Source organism: Amphichorda felina, assembly GCF_050947745.1.
Source record: "Amphichorda felina strain 45539 chromosome Unknown scaffold_5, whole genome shotgun sequence".
NCBI classification, from domain to species: domain Eukaryota; kingdom Fungi; phylum Ascomycota; class Sordariomycetes; order Hypocreales; family Bionectriaceae; genus Amphichorda; species Amphichorda felina.
Genome location: NW_028145045.1, coordinates 876714 through 894511, shown reverse-complemented (window position 1 = coordinate 894511; position 17798 = coordinate 876714). Strand labels below are relative to the sequence as shown.

Below are 17798 nucleotides of genomic sequence, written 5' to 3'. Positions count from 1 at the left end.
AAGTCCACCTTGGTGTAAGCCTGAGCCCGAGGGCAACTATAAGAACACAGCCAGTGGCCACCGTGGTACACAAGTATCAACAGCTCAGTAGAAGTCTTCAAAGCTGGAGCTGACCCTGCCCTTTCCATACCGTACCGCCACATTCATGAAAGGCCCACGTTCCACGTATGCCGTATCGTAGCCAGCACGGATGTTGGACCTGGACGTATCGAGCCAATTGTTCTGATCTCGGAGGGCCGTCTGGGTCCATTCCGGATCAGAGGCGAGCTTTTTCATGCTTTCCAAGTCATCGGCCCAATACTCCAGGATGAGATCGCAGCTATTAACCTGCAACCCAGGCCACGCCTGGTCCATGCCGGACCCAACCTTGACATCAGGCTTTTGCTAGATGGCATATGGTGTCAGTGAGATGGGCCTGCCGTGAAGGTAGATGCTGTTTTCGAAATCACTACTTACGACTTCGAATCTCAAGATGTTGTGCTTTTTCATGATGGAGATTGCTTGAGGTAGGAATGTCTTGTTGAACCAGGCCATAAAGGCTTCCTCGGATACACCATGCTTGCGGTGGTGTTCCACAGTGTATCTGATAGGGCTGCCTGTTGCCATCTTGGGAGAACCAAAAGCTGCCTCTTGTAGAACCAATTTCTGAGCGGGAGTGGTACGGTGAGCAGACGTTCCTTACCATAACACGGTGACAGGGTATCAAAGTCAAGTTGCGGGCAGAGGGAGCAGACAGAGGACAATGTAGATGGCGTGTCTGTCTCCAAAAGCGGCGGGAGCAGTCAACCGCCACACGGATCCCCTCTTTGAGACGGCTGTGGCAATCTTGTGATCAATTTTTTGACTACAACGTGGCCTGTAACCCAGCTCGTCACGTCACAGTCACCCCTCACTTTCACGTCCAACTTGAGCATCGTGGCAATATTCCATCCTGGGCTCTGCTAGCTAGCTAGCCATGACGGTCAAGGTATATGATGCAGGTGGCTTTGAGCTGGCAGGCCAAGCCAAACCAGCCACTACTGGTACTGGCTCGGACTGCTCGTTCCCGATGCCAATGGTCTTATCATCGGGCTCTTGATCGTGGGACGGAGTCGCGAACCGCCGGTTGCGTGAATGTTTAATTACCTAGTACCTGCAAAGGTACCGTACCCACCCTGTCGTCCTATGCATGTACCTTTCTCGTCGTGACCCACCTACCCAGCATTCTCGGGATTCTGGGCTCTCCGTTTCTTCCGAAGTATATACTGCACGTGCTCCGCAGGGAACACTCCATACTAGTTATGTACGTACTAGTCCCCAGCCTTATCTGCACACGCCACCCCCCTCACCCCCCCTTTCCCCCCACGCGCCACGCCCCAGGCTCGTGGCTTGCATATGGGCCTAGTTCAGCTTGTCACATCGTACTCATTTTCCTTCACTCACCGACGTGGATTTGTGGGCTACTCGCCCGCCCCCGCTCCCCTTTCCCCCGCACCCCCGCCCCCGCTCCCGCTCCCGTTTTTCCCCGCCCCCTGCTAGGTCGCGAGCCACAGATAAAAAAACAGATCCACCTTTCTGTACCCTGCGCCGCCGCCCCCTGTGCCGCCGTCCCCTGTGCCGCCGTCCCCTGTGCCGCCGTCCCCTGCGCCGCCGTCCCCTGCACCGCCGTCCCCGAAAAAGCCCCTGATGCGTTTGGACGGCATTCCGCACTCAGGGAGGGGGTGTGCCGTGAGTCACAAGTAGACAGCGACGTGCTATGTTGACAGTGTTGCCCGCTTATCTGTCCGGACTGGCTCTGGCTTCAGAAAGACAACTCGCAATAGACCACTGAGATATGATGAGTCCCAAAGTAAAAATACGCACCACATGCTTTCGTCGCGTTTAACAAAGGAAAAAAAAAGCCACACGTTCATCCTTGTATCCGCGGCTCTGGGAGTAATGTCCTTGCTCGCCTGCGTTAATAGGTTCTCAGCAACGTCACCGCGTCCCCTTGTTTCCCAAGCCCTTGTGTCTGGTGCTTTTCTTTGCGCTGGAACATGCGCCGTTTTTTTTAGAAGAAGAAGAAGAACAAGTGATTTATTATTCCATGTACTTCAATGATCCTCCTGGCACTCATACACAATGGCTGGTTCCATTTCCGTTTTTGCCGGGCTCGGTCGAGACCCGTTTCCATGCTTCCCTGCCGCTTTCGATGGCATCGTAGCCCCAAAGCCACTCGAACAGGCTATAGTCTTCACACGCACGAAGTTTTGCATCACGCGTTTCCTGGTCTCGACCATCCCTAAGGGCGAACATGGCCTTTTGATCTATTGTGCGGTGTCGTACGTCCAAAGCTCGCGGCTTGCGAACCTCCTCAAACACCCGGAGGGCATCAGGGATTTGATCGCGCCCTACCGGCTGGCTGAATATTCCAGCCAAAACACCGGCGTCCTCGAAGGCCTGCGCGGCACCCTGTGCCCTGGAAGGGGAGGTTAGCTGGGTTTCAGCGTTTGATGGGGGCTCATGTAGATGTTTTCCCAACACTCACAGGCACGGCAATATGGCGTGAGCAGCATCACCGATCAAAACGAATCGTCCACCTTCATGTCGCCAGTGGAGCTGCTCAGAGATCTGGAACAAGGTCCACTTGTTGCAGACAGCTCCCTCCACGTTAATAAGCTCATGGAGTACCGGGTCCCATTGCCAGATCTTGGACCTGAATTCTTCCATGTCTGCTTCATGTGGCCCATACATGACCTTGGCGTCTGCACCCTCGGCATATACCAGAACTACGTTTAGCATATCGTGCTGGATGAGGTACGAGACCACATGTCCGCCCGGGCCCATCCAAAAGTTGACGCTGGGTTGTCTTGTCAAGTCCCAGGATAGATGGTCCGGTGTTATATCTTTGATAGGGACGGAGACCCGGTATACAACGTCGCCAGAGCTATAAGGGGGGTCGTGACGGCCCAACATCCTACCCCTGGAGCGGGACCTCTCGCCGTCTGCACCTAGGATGAAGTCTCCTTGGAACGTCTCCCCAGAGGAAAGGCGCAGGGAGGGCTTATCGAAATCAATCTCTGTCACCTCGCTACCCAGCTTGATCTCTATCGGGAGCTTGTCCGTTCCCGAGAGCAACGCTCTCAGAAGATCGGCACGATGAATCACGAGATAAGGGTCCTCGCTGACCAGGTCCCGATGACTTACAGGCGGAGAATGCGAGACCACATCCCCTCGATAGGAGCGAAAAGCCCCGTATTCCGGTCGGTCTGCATGCTCGAGGACCTTCTCGTAGACCCCCCAGTGTCGAAGGAGTCGCGTCGCATTTGGGGCCAATTGTATCCCGGCACCGATCTGTCAGGACATGTTAGAAGAGCACATAACATTGCAGATGGATAGCATCAAGGTACCTCTTGCAACTTGGCACTCCGCTCAAACACCGTCACCCGATGACCACTTTGAGCAAGAGCCAGCGCGGAGGCCAATCCACTAAGACCGCAGCCCACAACGAGGACAGAGAAGACGGGCTGTGTGTCGCGCGAATAGGTCATTTTGAAATAGAGATTGTTCAGGACTCAGTGTTCTTCGGGGGCCTTGTAGGGAATCATGGGGTATTCGGGGAGAAATAACAGAGGTGCGCGACGACAATAGTCACTTGCGATTACCGCGCAGCTTCCAGCCATCAGCAGATAGAAGACTTGCTCGGCCCATCTGCGACTGCGAAGACAGGCCAGCCCATCCCTGTGAAGGAAATCCCTTATGTGATTACACATTGTCCATGCGCTACACCAAATTCGCTTGCTATCCATGCGGAACTGGGCGGCAGTAACTTAGCATCGGCAAACGCATTATCGGGGACGCTGACCCCATGGGGCGCCCGATGAGTCCCAGCCACCGTACCCTCAATCTAGAACTTCCAAGAAGCTCTCGAAACGATACGTGACATGGGCTGGTTTCCGACGGGGGTTGCGACGCTAGATACTGCATTGCGTGCGCCGCGTGGCGAGGGTGACAGGAGAGACGATAACACTGTGTGAGAATCAATAGCTCGAAGCTGAGGCAATTATGCTCGTGTACAGGAACGAGACAAGACCCGCCCCCATGAACTACTCACCTGCCCGTCGGTTCCGCCATCGATTCCTATCTTAGATATGCCGGTAAAATGTATGGTATAGCTCCATTTCCGTAAATTTCGGGTTAAAACTCGTATGGTCTTGGCGCAGATCTTGATGCTACTGTTAGCCGCGGGTCGACCCGGCGCTAGTTCGGAGTAGATTAGGTGTGTATGCATGCTTACGCTTGCCATGCGCACACCGTCTCATACCCCTTCTAGCCTCACGCCAGCTAATATTCATGGCATATGCACAGGGATGGATATGCCTCGTCCGTCCACCACCTTTTTTGGCGGGGGGGGGGGAGGGGGCAGCCGAGGTGCAGTTTCCGAATTTGAACCTGGTCACTCTCACCTGTCGGTTCAAGTAGGCGGCATATGCCCCGTACAATGCCACTTCAAGGGCCCTGTCAGAATCTCCAGGTTCCTCTTCTTCTTCTTGGTAACTAGGTCGCATGTAGGAGCGCGACGACCCACAAGCCGTTTCCACGCGCCAGGCTGGAGGCTGGGGTAACGTGGAAAGTATGTATATAAACCAGATCTTGTTGTGGCAAGCAACCCGCAGTTCTGTTAAGAAGGAACAAGAAGGAAAATTGCCTCCAGGACACACGTGGCAACCAGGGCGAGGCCTCAAGCCCCATTCTGTCGTCACCTCCCGTTGATCATTTTCTCTTCCTCTTTATTTTCTGCCAAAATGGCGTGGGGATGGCAACAGTGGCTCTCGCCGCGGCCCCAGCAGCTCACCAAGAACACGTCCGAACCGTCATGGACTCATCTTGGTGGTGCAGCGCTATACGAACCCCTCTCGAAGCCTGATGGCCGTTGGTACGTCAGGGAGACGCATTACATTGATAATCCTCACGTCCGTGCCGGAATGAGTGGTCCGCCCCTGTAAGCAACTGAAAGTTCGCACCACTCATAGTCGCTGAATCATCTAACCTGGCTGTTACGGCAGTCATATCCATCGCTTACAGAACGAGTTCTTCAAAGTTGAGCAAGGTACACTGGGTCTAGTCAAGGACGGCGTGGAGTACACCATCACCAAGGACGACGGTGTTGCCCATATACCTGCCGGCACTCGGTAAGTCGTGTCGTACACTGCATGGAACTTATCCCCAGACTGACCAAGGACCTTGCTGGTGGTCGTGCAGGCACCGATTCTGGGCTCACAAATCAGGCACTGAAGATCTCGTCTTTGCCGTGTGGTTGGACCCCTGCACCGAAGTTGATCATATCCTCGACGTGAACTTTTTGCGTCACCTTTCGGGCTATGTGGAGGACTGTCTCAAGAACGGCCTAAAACCGAGCGTGTTACAGATCATCTTGCTCACCGAGCACGCATCCTCCCTGTTGTGCCCGCCTTTCCTAAATTGGATGCCCGTCTGGATGCTCTTTTGGGTGCATCGTGGACTTGCCTGGTACGCCCACCGTATCCTAGGGTAAGTAGCCTGATCCAGCCGTCCTTTTCCGAGTCCCGACATCCAAACACCACTCACGAATATGCATGCTGAACTGGGCTAATCTCCCGTGGGTGCTTAGATACAAGCCATCGTACCCTGAATACACCAGGGATTCGTGACGCGTTGAGTCGCTCGTCTTGTAGACGTTATTGAACAACAGCACGAAAGACATCGATCTCACGGATAGGGTCCTTCTACATATCCATGACTAAGAGCCATGCGCAACCCAAAAAGTGTCCAGTAGTCTCTCCCAAATGTACGAGTCGACGTGACTCGCGCCAAGAACAACTTTGAATATTTTCACTCGGCTGTTTCAATCTTTTTTTTTTTTTTTTTTTTTTTGAGCGAGGCGGATTGATGGATCATTCTCTTTCTCTTGCGCAAACTGCTGGAGGACCCGTTTAGCACGTAGCAAGTACATGGCATGAATATGCAGTGGATCTGAATGCCAGTGGATATTTCCCAGACGATCAACCTTTCCGGATTCTAGTTCAGAATTACCCGGCGCCAATTCACATGTGGAACCAGGCCGTCGATCATATGTGTGCTTATGAAACGCCCAACAAGCGTGTCTATCTAGGGCAACCTAAGAAGCGGGACTCTCCAGGCCTACACCCACTTCTGGGTTCCAAAATGTGAAACAAAGGCACCTCCAAACCCACCCTCGATGCTGGCCCGGTCCCAAAGCGCCGTGACATGCTGGACAGATTCCTCCGGGGTGATTGGGCCCTTGAAGTCAGGCGCGTGCTTGGGGAGGTTGCCCACGAATCCCATCATCCCTTCCAGCTCTTCTGGGGTGGCTTCGGGCGGATATTAGCAAAGATGCCGATAGGGGAAATAGTCTGGAGGGCAGACGGCAGGGAATACTCACAGCTCGCATAGCGGCCTACCTCGACCAAACCGGGACTGATGCTCATGAATAGCACACCATCCTTCTTGTACTGCGCGTTGAACTTGGCCACGACAACGTTCAGGGCCGCCTTGGAGGCGCCGTACAGAGCGCAGATGTCGATATCGCAGTCGTTGGTCAAGTTGAGGTCGGCCAGACCGGTGGAGATGGCAATGACCTTCTTGACCTTTCCCTTCAGGACAAGAGGGAGGAACAGATTGAAGAGATGTACGTTTCCGACGACATTTGTCTGCATGAGGTTTGCCGAAACCTGCTCCACCTCATCGGGCTTGTCCTTCCTGTTTGACATGAAAGGTTAGCCACCAACGACATCAAGGGGGAGGGAGTGACCGGAAAGGGGGGGGGGGGGAGGGGGGGTGAGCATACAATGCGCCGATGGGGCAGTAAGCGTCTAGGTAGGGGATATACGCCCCGTTGGCGACCAAGTAGTCCACGCCACGATCACCGACGATGCTGGCCGTGTCGGCAGCGGCTTGCTTGAGGGTCTCGTACTTGGTGAGGTCTGCGTGGAGGATGTGGACATTAGAACGCTCGCCCAGCTCCTCGGCGATCTTCTTCTCCGTCGCATCTTTGTCGCGGACAAGACCGATGAACAGGTTGTTCTGATCTGCCGAGATCTGCTTGAGGAACTCGAACTAGGACTGGTCAGCCAAACGAGGCACCGTCGGCGGTTGCAAAGCAAAGGCAGACTCACGCCGATGCCCTTGGACACGCCGGTGATGACGTATACAGACATGTTGAGCAGGTAACTGGATGAGGAGTGAAAACTGCTGAATCCGCACGAATCGTGAGTGTGCAGCGCGCGCGTGTCGTACGTGACAGGGGGGTCAAGTCAAGGGTGGGCGATTATAGTGCTACTAGTACCAGCAGTAGTAACTGTTTGAGGCTTTGGGTGCTTCAAATAAGGGAAAGAGAGGACTTGTCGAAACGCCACAACGCCGACTTTGTCATGCCCGTCTGATGTGCTTTATAATCACCGGTCCTTCGCTTAATAATGAAGTGACGCGATCGGAGAAGGCGGCAGGTGCGGTTATTGTTGGCCCTGTTGGCTGTGTGAGCACGCATTGTTTGTTGGGGGGGGGGAGGCGAGGCGAACGGGTCGTTATCCCGCCGCGTCTGCATGTTGGTGATTGTCCTAGGCCCCTGGTGTTGGTGCAATGGTTTCAGCCTTGGGGTCGCTTGTAGGGCAGGGGTTGCGCCGGGGAGGCCATGTGGGATTGACTTGCATTTTGGGGGGACGGGCTGAGTTCCGCGGGGGGTGCCAACGTCGATCCGGAACATAATGCAACTGCCCAAGGATCTAGTACTAGCAGCTGGGGGGGAGGGGTGGGCGAGCGAGCATCCGGCAAATCCGCGTTGGTTAGTCAAGGAAAACGAGGAAGATCCGGGGGTGGGGGGTGGGGGCGTGGCAGGGATCAGATCAAGATACTCTGATCGAGTCGGGCGGCGAGCTAGTGAAGGAATGACGAGCTGGACTAGGCTCATATGCAAGGCACGAGTCTGGGGGTGGGGGGTGGCAGGGATCAGATCAGGATAATCTGATCGAGTTGAGCGAGCGGCCCGCAAATCTCCGTTGGTTAGTGAAGGAAAATGAGTACGACATAAGGTGACGAGCTGAACTAGGGATAGGCCAGCCTCATATGCAAGCCACGAGCCTGGACTCATCATGCAGGTTGCTCGGGCATGTGGCTATCGTATTTCGTATTCATGCAGTCCCACTCTGTAGGAGGACCTCGCGACGGCCGAGGGACATTGTCTCGAAACCCCAGAACAGTGAATGGTGGCCTTGGCGAGAGCGCTTTGGACGGCTCGAGCTCATTGTTGGAAGTTGGAAAACTTTTTTTTTTATCTTGATAAAGCTACTGATCATCTACCCAAAGAAGCGCATGTCTAGGCACAACTCCTGCGCAAAAGCCTTCTAGAGCCATCGAGCTCGCACATGGACACCGCGCAAGGCTCCTGCCCCAAGCCAATTAGAAAAAGAAAGTAAGAAAGACCTATCCGTGAACTTGATTCGCCTCGACGTCTCGGAAACAGTCCAGGGAGACGTCGTATAGGCGTCCAGACCTGATAGCCTCGTAGACGCGCGTGTTGTAGAGCCCTATGCTCGGAGTGGCACCATCCGACCTCACCGGCGCACTCGAGGCCAAGTGCGCCTCGCCCAGGAACGGAATGCGGAGTTCATTCCGTACAAAGCGGTACAAACGCCGCGAGGCCGGACCAATGTACGGGGTTGCGTCAGGAGGGGCATCGCCGCTACGACCCTGGATCTCGATTGCGCGCAGATCCAAGGCCTGGCACAGAGCAAGGAGGTGGGCCGAGGCTATCTGTGATAGGACGTCAACGGCCTCGAGGGTGTATCTAGCCGAGACAAGCGCCAGGGAGTTGAGAGACTGATTGCCCATCTCGGCGGTCTGCACGTGGGATCCGACGGGGTTGGCCAGGAAGCCCAGCTCCGAGGTCAGAGCGGCGATAACAACATCGAGTCCCTTGAAGAGGAAGGAGTCGTTGGGATCGTCGGAGCACAGGTTCGGCGGCAGACCCCAGTTAGTGGCGGGGTTGATCATCTCTGTGCATTGGGCGAAGAGCATACGACCAATACTCTGGATACCAAGGCGCAGCTTCTCAACCGCCGAGGTAACGGCGCGCGCCTGGAAGTTGCCTCCGTGAAGGACCCTGCTTCTCCCAGTGTCGATCAGCGGGTTATCCGTCACTGAGTTGAGCTCCACCGTCAGCTGGTCGTAAGCCAAGGAGAAGTCCTCGAGCACAGGACCGATCCACTGGCTAGCTGTCCGTAGCGAGTATCGGTCTTGTCGTAGCGTGGCCTCGTTCCGACTATCATGTCGGTTGAGCAGCTGTGACCCCGCCAGGAATGCCTTGATGTTCCGAGCACTCTCCATCTGCCCGGGGTGCTGGCGAACCTGTGCGATGAAGGGCTCGAAGCTCTCATCACTCCCTCGAAGCGCCTCGACGCTCATGGCTGTGAGCACCTGCGATAGCGCCGCGAGGTTGAAGCACTCGTGCGCCGCCAGAGCCGCCACACCAGCCGACACAGCCGTGCCGTTGACGATGGCGAGACCCTCTTTGGCGTGCAGACTGATGGGCTTGATCCCCGCCTCGGACAGGGCTGCATCCGCCCTGGTCACCTTTCTGGCCCCATCCACGTCCCGCGAGCCGCTGAAGGCCGCCGCGGATGACTTGCCCTGCATCAAGGCACTGATCCATGCCAGAGAGCTGAGGTCCCCGGAGGCCGAGATACTGCCACGAACTGGTATGCAAGGCACGATATCCTTGTTCAGGAGGTTCACCAGACAGTCGGCGATGTCGACTCGGATCCCCGACGCACCACCGGCCAGCGAGTTCAGGCGGATAAGCATCGACGCCCTCGCCCACGCCTCTGGCATGCACGTCGCCGCGAATGGATCGTTAAGTGGAAGTTTGTGCGACGATACTGACGGAGCTGTCGGCATTTGGAGCCCATTTGACGTGCCCTTCACCTCATGGTTCTCGCCGCTACCATTGCCATGATAGGAATGTCCGTTGGTTTGCGCCACATTGGAGTAACCGTTGGCGTCCCCGTTGGCGTCACCGTTGGCGTTCCCGTTGGCGTTCCCGTTGGCGTCCCCGTTGGCGTTCCCATTGGTCTCTCCGCCGAGGTGTCCATTCGAGGTCAGGAGAGGCTTCTTCTTGCCGTCGGAAACAATTCCGCATATAAGATGACTGATCAGACTCTGCTGAACTCGCTCCACGTCGCCGGATCTCGCATCCGCACTGCCGCCGAAGCCCGTGTTGACACCGTAGATGACTTCGCCTTGGGCGAGCTTCTCTGGAATGATCTTGCTACACGCTTCGATAGCCTCAATGGATTCCGAAGAGAGAGCTATGTGCTCTAGCTGTCTCGAGACGGCCACAACATCGGCAATGGTCAAGCCTGCGCCGCTGATGACCGTCTTTGACAAAGGCTTGCGCCATTGAGACAGGACTATGTCGTTGAATGTGCGTGCTGCAGGGGCCATCCTGAGTATCTAGTAGAAGAAGAAGAAGAAGAACGGTCAAGTATGAGTGGGTGGGTAAGGGATATGTCGACGACACAATCTCATAATCGAGTAGCGGTTCCTCCGTCTCTTAAATAAAACATGCCATCGCAGCAAGTGATCGCCTCCTAATCAGCATCACCAGGCGTAAGGATGTACTTGAGTAGCTTCCAAAGTCATACCAGGATCTCTACAACGTTGTAAACTGCCCTCTGACACTGCCCTCAATACCTCTCGACACAACTGGGCGCGCCCCAATATCGGCCACATCGGCATCAGTCACCGACTCAAGTCGTGCCGGAAACTGAGGCTTTCCATGAGCTATCGCCGAAAACTCCCCGGTGTCTTTATCATCCGACGTGTACTAACTGCGAACGGGTAGTGCCTTCTTAGCTTGCAGGAGAGAGGAGGCAAGAGGTGCAGGGAACATATCGCAGTGTGGATTTCTGAGATTCAAGTCCTTCGGGGTGGTAGCCACAAACGTGTTTGATGAGTGAAATTATGCAGTACATATCACTAGCAGAGCGAACTGATACCCCTGATCTAAGGTACATAGCAACGGGGGGATGTACCTCCGTTGCCCATGAGCTCAGGTACCTACCCAAAGAGAGTTATATTGCGACCCCAACCTTATGAAGATCTAGAACCCTAGATAGAACCTGAGTATTTGCCGCTCGATAGGAAAGGGGTGGCCGGGTCATCTCTATGTGGCCCAAAGGCTTGCTGATCAGAAGAACATGACCCATCAGCGCAACGTGGTTTCGGGGTTACTTTGTTACCTAAATCTCGCTTCCTTGATTAAGAACTTGCATTAGGGTCCGGCGGGCAGACGTGTATCTATAATCTCTATCACCGCGCCACATACACTATCTATGCTTACGATGTAACCAAGAAGCTCGGGACATTAGTTTGGATGCTGACCCGCGGTAATCACTTGCCGAAGAAAGTCCGTCTTTCTGAAAGGTTTTCTGTTCCTTTTCCTCACTTTTCCTTCTGTTATCTGAAACCTAGGATATGTCCTTTCTTCTCGACTAGCCGGAAGCTATCGGAACCATAATGTGAATTTGTCCTTTGCCGACGATGTGAGCATCATGTACACGATTGAAAGCTACTACTACCCGTTTCTGGGTCTTTTTGCTCTTTTGTTCTGCAGCTGCGCGGCGCTCGCTCAGTTACTGAAACCCAACGACTTGAAATCGTCGCCGCGTGGCAAAAGGCCATGGTCGATGCCACCGGGGCCACCAGGCGTGCCCATCTTGGGAAACTTGCGGCAGATGATGGATGCTCGTAAAGGAGCGCTCTCATTGAACAACTGGGTGAGTTAAATGAAAGAAGAAACTGCCCATTCTTGTGGGAGCTGTTTTGGACTGACCATGCCGCAGCTGGCCTCGTTGATACCCCACGGTGAGATGGTGACGCTGCACATGGGATCAAAGACGTGGATCATGCTCAACTCGGACCGGGTTGTCACGGAGATCATAGCCAAGCGAGGCAAGATAACCAACGAGCGACCCCATATGCCCATCGCCAGTGATCTCGTCAGCAATGGGAAGCGCACCGTCATCCGCCAGGAAGAGGAATGGCGAGAGGGACGCCGTGTGATGCACCACCTACTCAGCGGCTCCAACCTCAAAGTCTACGCTGGCATGCAGGAGCTCGAGAGCGTGGATATGCTGCGCCGCTACCTCCGGGAACCCAAGATGTGGTACGCCCATCATTTTCGCTACGCTACATCCGTGCTCTACAGACTCGTCATGGGCTACCCTTTGAACAAGACTAAGAGGGAACTTGACGACTATCAGAGGGTAACAATCGAGTTTGTGTTGTCCATCAACCGGAGCTACGTGGACTTCTTCCCTCAGCTCAGCAAGCTTCCTGCTCTCCTTCAGCCCTGGAGGAGTTTCTGGACCAAGATGGGCTCATTCCACCGTCGTGTGTTCCACGACTGGTGGACACCTATTAGGGACGCTGTCGCCGACGGCTCAGCACCCCCTTCTTTCGTCCGCGATGTTCTTCTCCACCCAGATATGAGGTACTCGGGGGATGACGAAGAGGCCATGTACCTTGCCACGTCTGTTATGGCGGCCGGCGGTGACAACACACGAATGACCATGAACGTCTTCATCATGGCCATGGTCATGAACCCGGAAGTCCAGGCGCGAGCACGTGCCGAGGTCGATCAAGTGTGCACCCAAGGTGAATCGCTTAGGCTGCCCTGCATGTCCGACCTCGAGAAAATGCCCTACGTGGCCGCCATGATCAAAGAGGTCCTTCGCTGGCGGCCGACAGTGCCCATTGTTCCGCCACATCAACTCACGCAGGACTTGGAATTTGACGGATACTTCATCCCTGCCGGCACGACCTTCCTCATCAACTCGATCGCGCTGTCGAGCGAGTTTGAGAATGCCGACAAATTCCAACCTGAGAGGTGGATCGCGGACGGCTCGGGAGCCAACAAGGTTCCCAACTTCTGGGGATTCGGAGGGGGCCGTCGAATCTGCGTCGGCTGGAAGGTTGCGGAGCAGGCTCTTTTCATTTCATTCGCCCGTCTGCTGTATTGTTTCGAGTTGACTCCCGTACGTCGTTCACTCCCACACCCCCACCCCCTTTTCTTCGTTCTCCAACCCCGCAACTTGGAACAATCAAAGGCCACTAACACGTGAAATGCGTAGGATGGATACATTAACAACAAGAATCTCAACCACCAAGCGATCGATGAACCCTTCCCCGTCAATGCTACTGTTCGCAGTGCCGCGCACGCAGCCCTCATCGACGAGGAAGCAACCAAGTACGAGGTTTCCTTCTCTACTTTCGGCACCAAATAAGTCTCTCCCCTTTCTCTTTTTCCTTTTTGTTTTGGTTTGGCGGATATGGGCCAGCTTTGCACGTGGAAAAAGGTTCTGAATGTAGAAATGGGGGCCATCCGAAAGCTTTGATGGGAACATCGGTATTTGGTAGCAGACAGTTTCACTAAGAGCTATTTGATGACATGATTTCTCCATGCTGCGATGTCTAGTGAGAGAATCTCTGTTTATTCAGGCAAGCACGGGATACTACAATTATGCACATGCTGAAAGTACGTTTGAAAGGCTGTTTGGCGGAGGCTCAAGACCATTTATCCCCCTTGTTGCAGCTGCTGCGATGACTTTGTAAGCTTCCTATAAATATTGAACGAACGCAACATGATCATTGATATCTCCGGGGGACTCCATACAGTCCGAAACCAAGCAAACCGGCGAGCACACAACCCCTCTCCAATATCTCTCGACTTCCTGCAGGATCAGAGAAACACAAGACCGTGTCGTCCTCCCCCTTCCCGCTTTATCCAACGACAATGGGGTTGTAGTAGCGGAAAAGATTGGCAGGGTCATACTTGGCCTTGAGGCGTCGTAGCCTCTGAATGCGCCACCTCTCGTGGCCATATCTCTCCTCGAGGGACTCGAAGCCGGCGGCATAGTTGACATAGGCGTTCGAAGTGCGGTTGGGCTGACCGGCGTTCCACTGGCCGCGGACCTCGGCGGCCCAGGCCCAGGCAGCTTCCTGGCGGGCAATGTCATCTGGTGCTGCGCTCGCATAGAAGAGCATGAGGTGATGGTCGGCGCGGAAGGGGTAGGCCGAGCTTGCTGGATCTACGGCCGTCACTCCCGCTGTAGCATAGCCTTCGTGGATAATGTTGGCTGTGGCCGCGAGGACCGGGTCTTGAGTCACGCGGCGCTTGAAGTCGTCGTAAATGATGCGTTCGGCCGTCACGTTGTACACCTGCAGTCCCGCCGTTCCAGTGCTGTGCATCTTACCATGCTGGCAGATGGGGGATTCCCAGCTGTTCCCCTGCACGGATGCGAGCATGTAGTAAGGCACATCACCCATCTCCTCGGATTCGGCCTCTATGGCGTTGAAGGGGGCGAGTAGTTTCTCGGCCTCCTCCGCACCACCGCGGTAGGCAAACGTCCAAGATATGACCGGCTCCTCGGTGCTTATTTGGTCGTTCATGAAGAAATTTCCCATGTTGAAGGCCATTTCGACGGGGGTTGAGCCATTGTTATGGAATCGATTCATGGCGGTAAAGACAGTCTCCAACTGATGGCCACGCCAAATGTAGTTGTGGTAATGCCAAGTGTCGGGGCCCCGAGGATAAATCTTCATCTCGTAAGCTGTGACGATGGCGAAATTATGACCTGCCCCTTTCAAAGCCCAGAGCAGGTCTGAGTGGCTCCTGGAGTTGACGCGGGTGAAGGAGCCATCGGCCAACACAACGTTAAGCTGCAGTATATTGTCGCTTATCATACCGTAGAGGCCTTCTTGAGGGCCGTGGCCACCCCCAAGACCAGCACCCAACATGCCGACACACTCACAACCGCCTGTGGTGGTGACAAAGCCCTCATCCCAAAGGTATCGGACTACTGAGCCAACCAGGGTGCCGCCTCCAAACCAGGCCGACGCCGCTCCGGGCTGGATCTTGATGTCCGTGAGCTGTCGCATGCTGATCTGGATGCCTTCGAATGTGCTAAGACTTTCGGACAGGCCGTGGCCGCCATTGATGGCCAGGAAGTCAATACTGTTCGCGTTGCAGTATTTGACCTTTGATGAAGTCGTGTTAGCAGGCTTGTCTTGGAGCGAGGGTAACGGGATGATGTTCATGGGGTCTCACAATGGTTGCCACGTCGCTTTCTCTTCCAGGCTCAACTACGACTTTGATATCGGGCTTGGAAAAGCCTGTCCATCTGGAAGTGGCTTCATCGAAGCGGTCATCGCCCGGCCCGAAGATGATGGTGGTGTTGGAAACCTGGACGCCAAGCTCTCTCTGGACCTGGTCGCTGGTCAGGGAACGACGGGTGATTGAGTTCGGATCAAAGTACCTGGGAATGCTGGCGCCAGCTGCGATCGTCCAGAAGAGCCCAAGGTAGCAAGACACCGAAGCAACGAAATTCTTCATTTTGGTCAGCGTGGCTGAGTTGCGATGCATGGACACCTGGGGGGGTTTTCCGGGACCCCTTAAATACGCGGCCCGTGTGGGTATTACTCGTTAGACTTTCTTGAGTAGGGTAGCTGAGCGGCACGTCTTTACATGCACCGGCGTAAGCCGGAGGGGGAGTACACGCGGTCAGAAGCCGCTCCAAGCATCCAAGTGGTGGCTGGCTGCGCGACCACGGAGTTTTGCGTGCCGGAAATGCGCTCATTAGCTTACCCCCCGGTCCGTTTATTCCTAGAGGAATCTATCCGCTTACCCGACTCTTCTCGGCCTTGGAATCAACAATCCGTGGACGGAACAGCAGGCAGAGCAGCCAAGCAGCTACCAACTCCAACTACCCCTGGGACAGCGGCCATTAATCTTATGCCGCATTAGTACATTGATGCTGCTTTCGTTTCTAGTACGTGGGATGATGGCTCGGCGGGCCTTTCCGCCTTGGGGTTTATATATAGAGGGTGCTCGTTGGGTGCTTCTGCCACGGCAGTTTCCCTTCAACCCAATTCATCTAGGACAGCATGAAAGCCTCTACCTTATTCAAAGCAGCCGTGACTGCTCTCTTTGCTGTCGAGGTTGCCTGTCTCGACACCGCGAGCAAGTGTGTATGTCGTACCAAAGCAAATCAACATATCAAAACACCACGTGGCTCATCATGCGCGAAGATGGAGACATGCTAACACGAGTGCATAGTGCAATGCTCTAGCAAAAGACCGGCACCTCAGGGGCAAGGTGTTCTACCCTGACACATCCGTGTACAAGGAGCGCCTGGAATCCATCTGGTCCCTCAGCGCGCAGCAAGCACCATGGTGTGTCGTTCTTCCGGGGTCCGCTGAGGATGCCTCGATCATCATGAAGGTAGTTTCCAAGAACAAGTGCCCCTTTGGTATCCGAGGCGGTGGACACGGCTTTTTTGCGCTGGCCAACAGTGTTGAGGAGGGCATTACCATTGATTTCGGTAAGCGAGAACAGTTTGAGTACCATGAGACAGGCGTTCTCATGCTTATTGCGTCGCAGTCCACATGAACACTACTTCATATGATCAAGAGAAGGGTGTCGTTGCTCTTGGTCCCGGCTGCAGGTCCGCAAACGCCTTCGAGGCACTTGAAGATGACGGCGTCGCTGTGACGGCAGGCCGCATCGGTGCGGTCGGTGTCGCCGGCTTCATTCTGGGCGGGGGCAACTCTTATCACTCGGGCAGCGATGGCTGGGCATGGTATGTCCTTCCTTGATCCCGACGCTGAAGAGAGACTGCGCAGCATCAAAGCTCATTCGCTGACCGTAATTTGCTAAGTGACAACGTCATCAACTTCGAGGTCGTCCTTGCCGACGGCTCCATCATCAACGCCAACGAGCATGAGCATCGAGATCTCTGGGTCGCCCTCCGCGGCTCCTCGGGGAACTTTGGCCTCGTCACTCGCTTCGACATGAAAGCCATCCCTTACGCGGACCGCCCCCTGCCCCATATCTACGGGGGCCTCGTCACCTACGACCTGGAAAAGCGTGACGAGTTCATTGATGCCTACCTCCGCTTCGTGGATGACACGCCCACGGACCAGTACAGCTCGGTTGGGTGGTGGCAGGACTACTACTCAGATACAGACGAGACGGTGCTGTTGGCGGCTATCGAAAATTCTGCCAACAAGCAGGGAACGCCACAGATAAACAAGCTCTTGGACGTTGGGGGTATCAAGTCCAACAGTTTGAGGTCCGACTCCTTAGCCAACATCGCCAGGGAGCTGGACGGCGAGGAGAACCTGTACAACATTTGGTTCACAAGCACGTTCGACAGCGACGCTCGCATCATCAACTACGCTCTGAAGAGGAACGAGGAGCTCGTTCAGGAGATACTGGCCGCGAAATCACCCGGAGCAAACTTGCGGAGCAGGGCCATGTTCCAACCTATCACCAAGACCATGGTCTCTCACAGCAAGGGCAACAACGTCTTGGGCTTGGAGAGCCGCGTTGCCAGGGGGAACGGCGTCATGTTCCTCGTCCGCGTTCTCATAGATAGGGCCGAGGACGAGGCTATCGCGATCCCCATGGTGCAGAGGCTTAACGAGGACATCACCAACTACGCCACGGAGCTCGGTATCAACTGGAACTGGGAGTACCTGAACTACGCCCACGGGCTGCAGGATCCGATTGCAACTTTCGGTGCCGAGAACATTGAGAAGCTTCGGAAGGCATCGAGAAAGTATGATCCGAGTGGTATTTTCCAGAACGTTAGGGGTTCTGGCTTCAAAATTCCTTTCTAGGGCTTCGCCCTTGTGACGATGGTTGTGTCCGCGGTTGAAGCTGTTTGACTCCCCGACGCAGCCCCGCCGGGTTCCCATTCTTTCTAAGTAGTTTACGATAAGAA

The 17798-nt window shown here is 54.9% G+C and overlaps 8 protein-coding genes across 8 annotated transcripts; 3 read left to right on the top strand and 5 right to left on the bottom strand.

Annotated features, from left to right (window-relative positions):
• Window positions 1-84: 84 nt before the first annotated feature.
• On the bottom strand, window positions 85-489 carry ACO1O0_005129 (EthD domain-containing protein; the record flags this gene model as incomplete). The annotated part of the gene is made up of 2 exons (XM_083194555.1): window positions 85-384; window positions 457-489. 2 exons carry the CDS (start codon window positions 487-489, stop codon window positions 85-87), a joined length of 333 nt encoding a protein of 110 aa, XP_083049468.1.
• Window positions 490-2091: 1602 nt separating this feature from the next.
• ACO1O0_005128 (uncharacterized protein) lies at window positions 2092-3509 on the bottom strand (the record flags this gene model as incomplete). Its single annotated transcript, XM_083194554.1, has 3 exons — window positions 2092-2437; window positions 2507-3312; window positions 3369-3509. 3 exons carry the CDS (start codon window positions 3507-3509, stop codon window positions 2092-2094), a joined length of 1293 nt encoding a protein of 430 aa, XP_083049467.1.
• Window positions 3510-4763: 1254 nt separating this feature from the next.
• Window positions 4764-5648, top strand: ACO1O0_005127 (cupin domain-containing protein; the record flags this gene model as incomplete). The annotated part of the gene is made up of 4 exons (XM_083194553.1): window positions 4764-4960; window positions 5025-5150; window positions 5221-5508; window positions 5609-5648. The coding sequence occupies 4 exons, from the start codon at window positions 4764-4766 to the stop codon at window positions 5646-5648; spliced, it is 651 nt and encodes a 216-aa protein (XP_083049466.1).
• Window positions 5649-6138: 490 nt separating this feature from the next.
• On the bottom strand, window positions 6139-7175 carry ACO1O0_005126 (uncharacterized protein; the record flags this gene model as incomplete). Its single annotated transcript, XM_083194552.1, has 4 exons — window positions 6139-6329; window positions 6401-6717; window positions 6806-7074; window positions 7134-7175. 4 exons carry the CDS (start codon window positions 7173-7175, stop codon window positions 6139-6141), a joined length of 819 nt encoding a protein of 272 aa, XP_083049465.1.
• A 1261-nt stretch (window positions 7176-8436) lies between these two features.
• On the bottom strand, window positions 8437-10455 carry ACO1O0_005125 (aromatic amino acid ammonia-lyase; the record flags this gene model as incomplete). Its single annotated transcript, XM_083194551.1, has 1 exon — window positions 8437-10455. The coding sequence occupies one exon, from the start codon at window positions 10453-10455 to the stop codon at window positions 8437-8439; it is 2019 nt and encodes a 672-aa protein (XP_083049464.1).
• A 1295-nt stretch (window positions 10456-11750) lies between these two features.
• ACO1O0_005124 (cytochrome P450) lies at window positions 11751-13298 on the top strand (the record flags this gene model as incomplete). The annotated part of the gene is made up of 3 exons (XM_083194550.1): window positions 11751-11789; window positions 11856-13049; window positions 13146-13298. 3 exons carry the CDS (start codon window positions 11751-11753, stop codon window positions 13296-13298), a joined length of 1386 nt encoding a protein of 461 aa, XP_083049463.1.
• Window positions 13299-13794: 496 nt separating this feature from the next.
• On the bottom strand, window positions 13795-15406 carry ACO1O0_005123 (FAD-binding oxidoreductase; the record flags this gene model as incomplete). Its single annotated transcript, XM_083194549.1, has 3 exons — window positions 13795-15051; window positions 15122-15329; window positions 15384-15406. The coding sequence occupies 3 exons, from the start codon at window positions 15404-15406 to the stop codon at window positions 13795-13797; spliced, it is 1488 nt and encodes a 495-aa protein (XP_083049462.1).
• A 551-nt stretch (window positions 15407-15957) lies between these two features.
• Window positions 15958-17694, top strand: ACO1O0_005122 (FAD-binding oxidoreductase; the record flags this gene model as incomplete). The annotated part of the gene is made up of 4 exons (XM_083194548.1): window positions 15958-16041; window positions 16130-16394; window positions 16454-16652; window positions 16731-17694. The coding sequence occupies 4 exons, from the start codon at window positions 15958-15960 to the stop codon at window positions 17692-17694; spliced, it is 1512 nt and encodes a 503-aa protein (XP_083049461.1).
• Window positions 17695-17798: the final 104 nt, after the last annotated feature.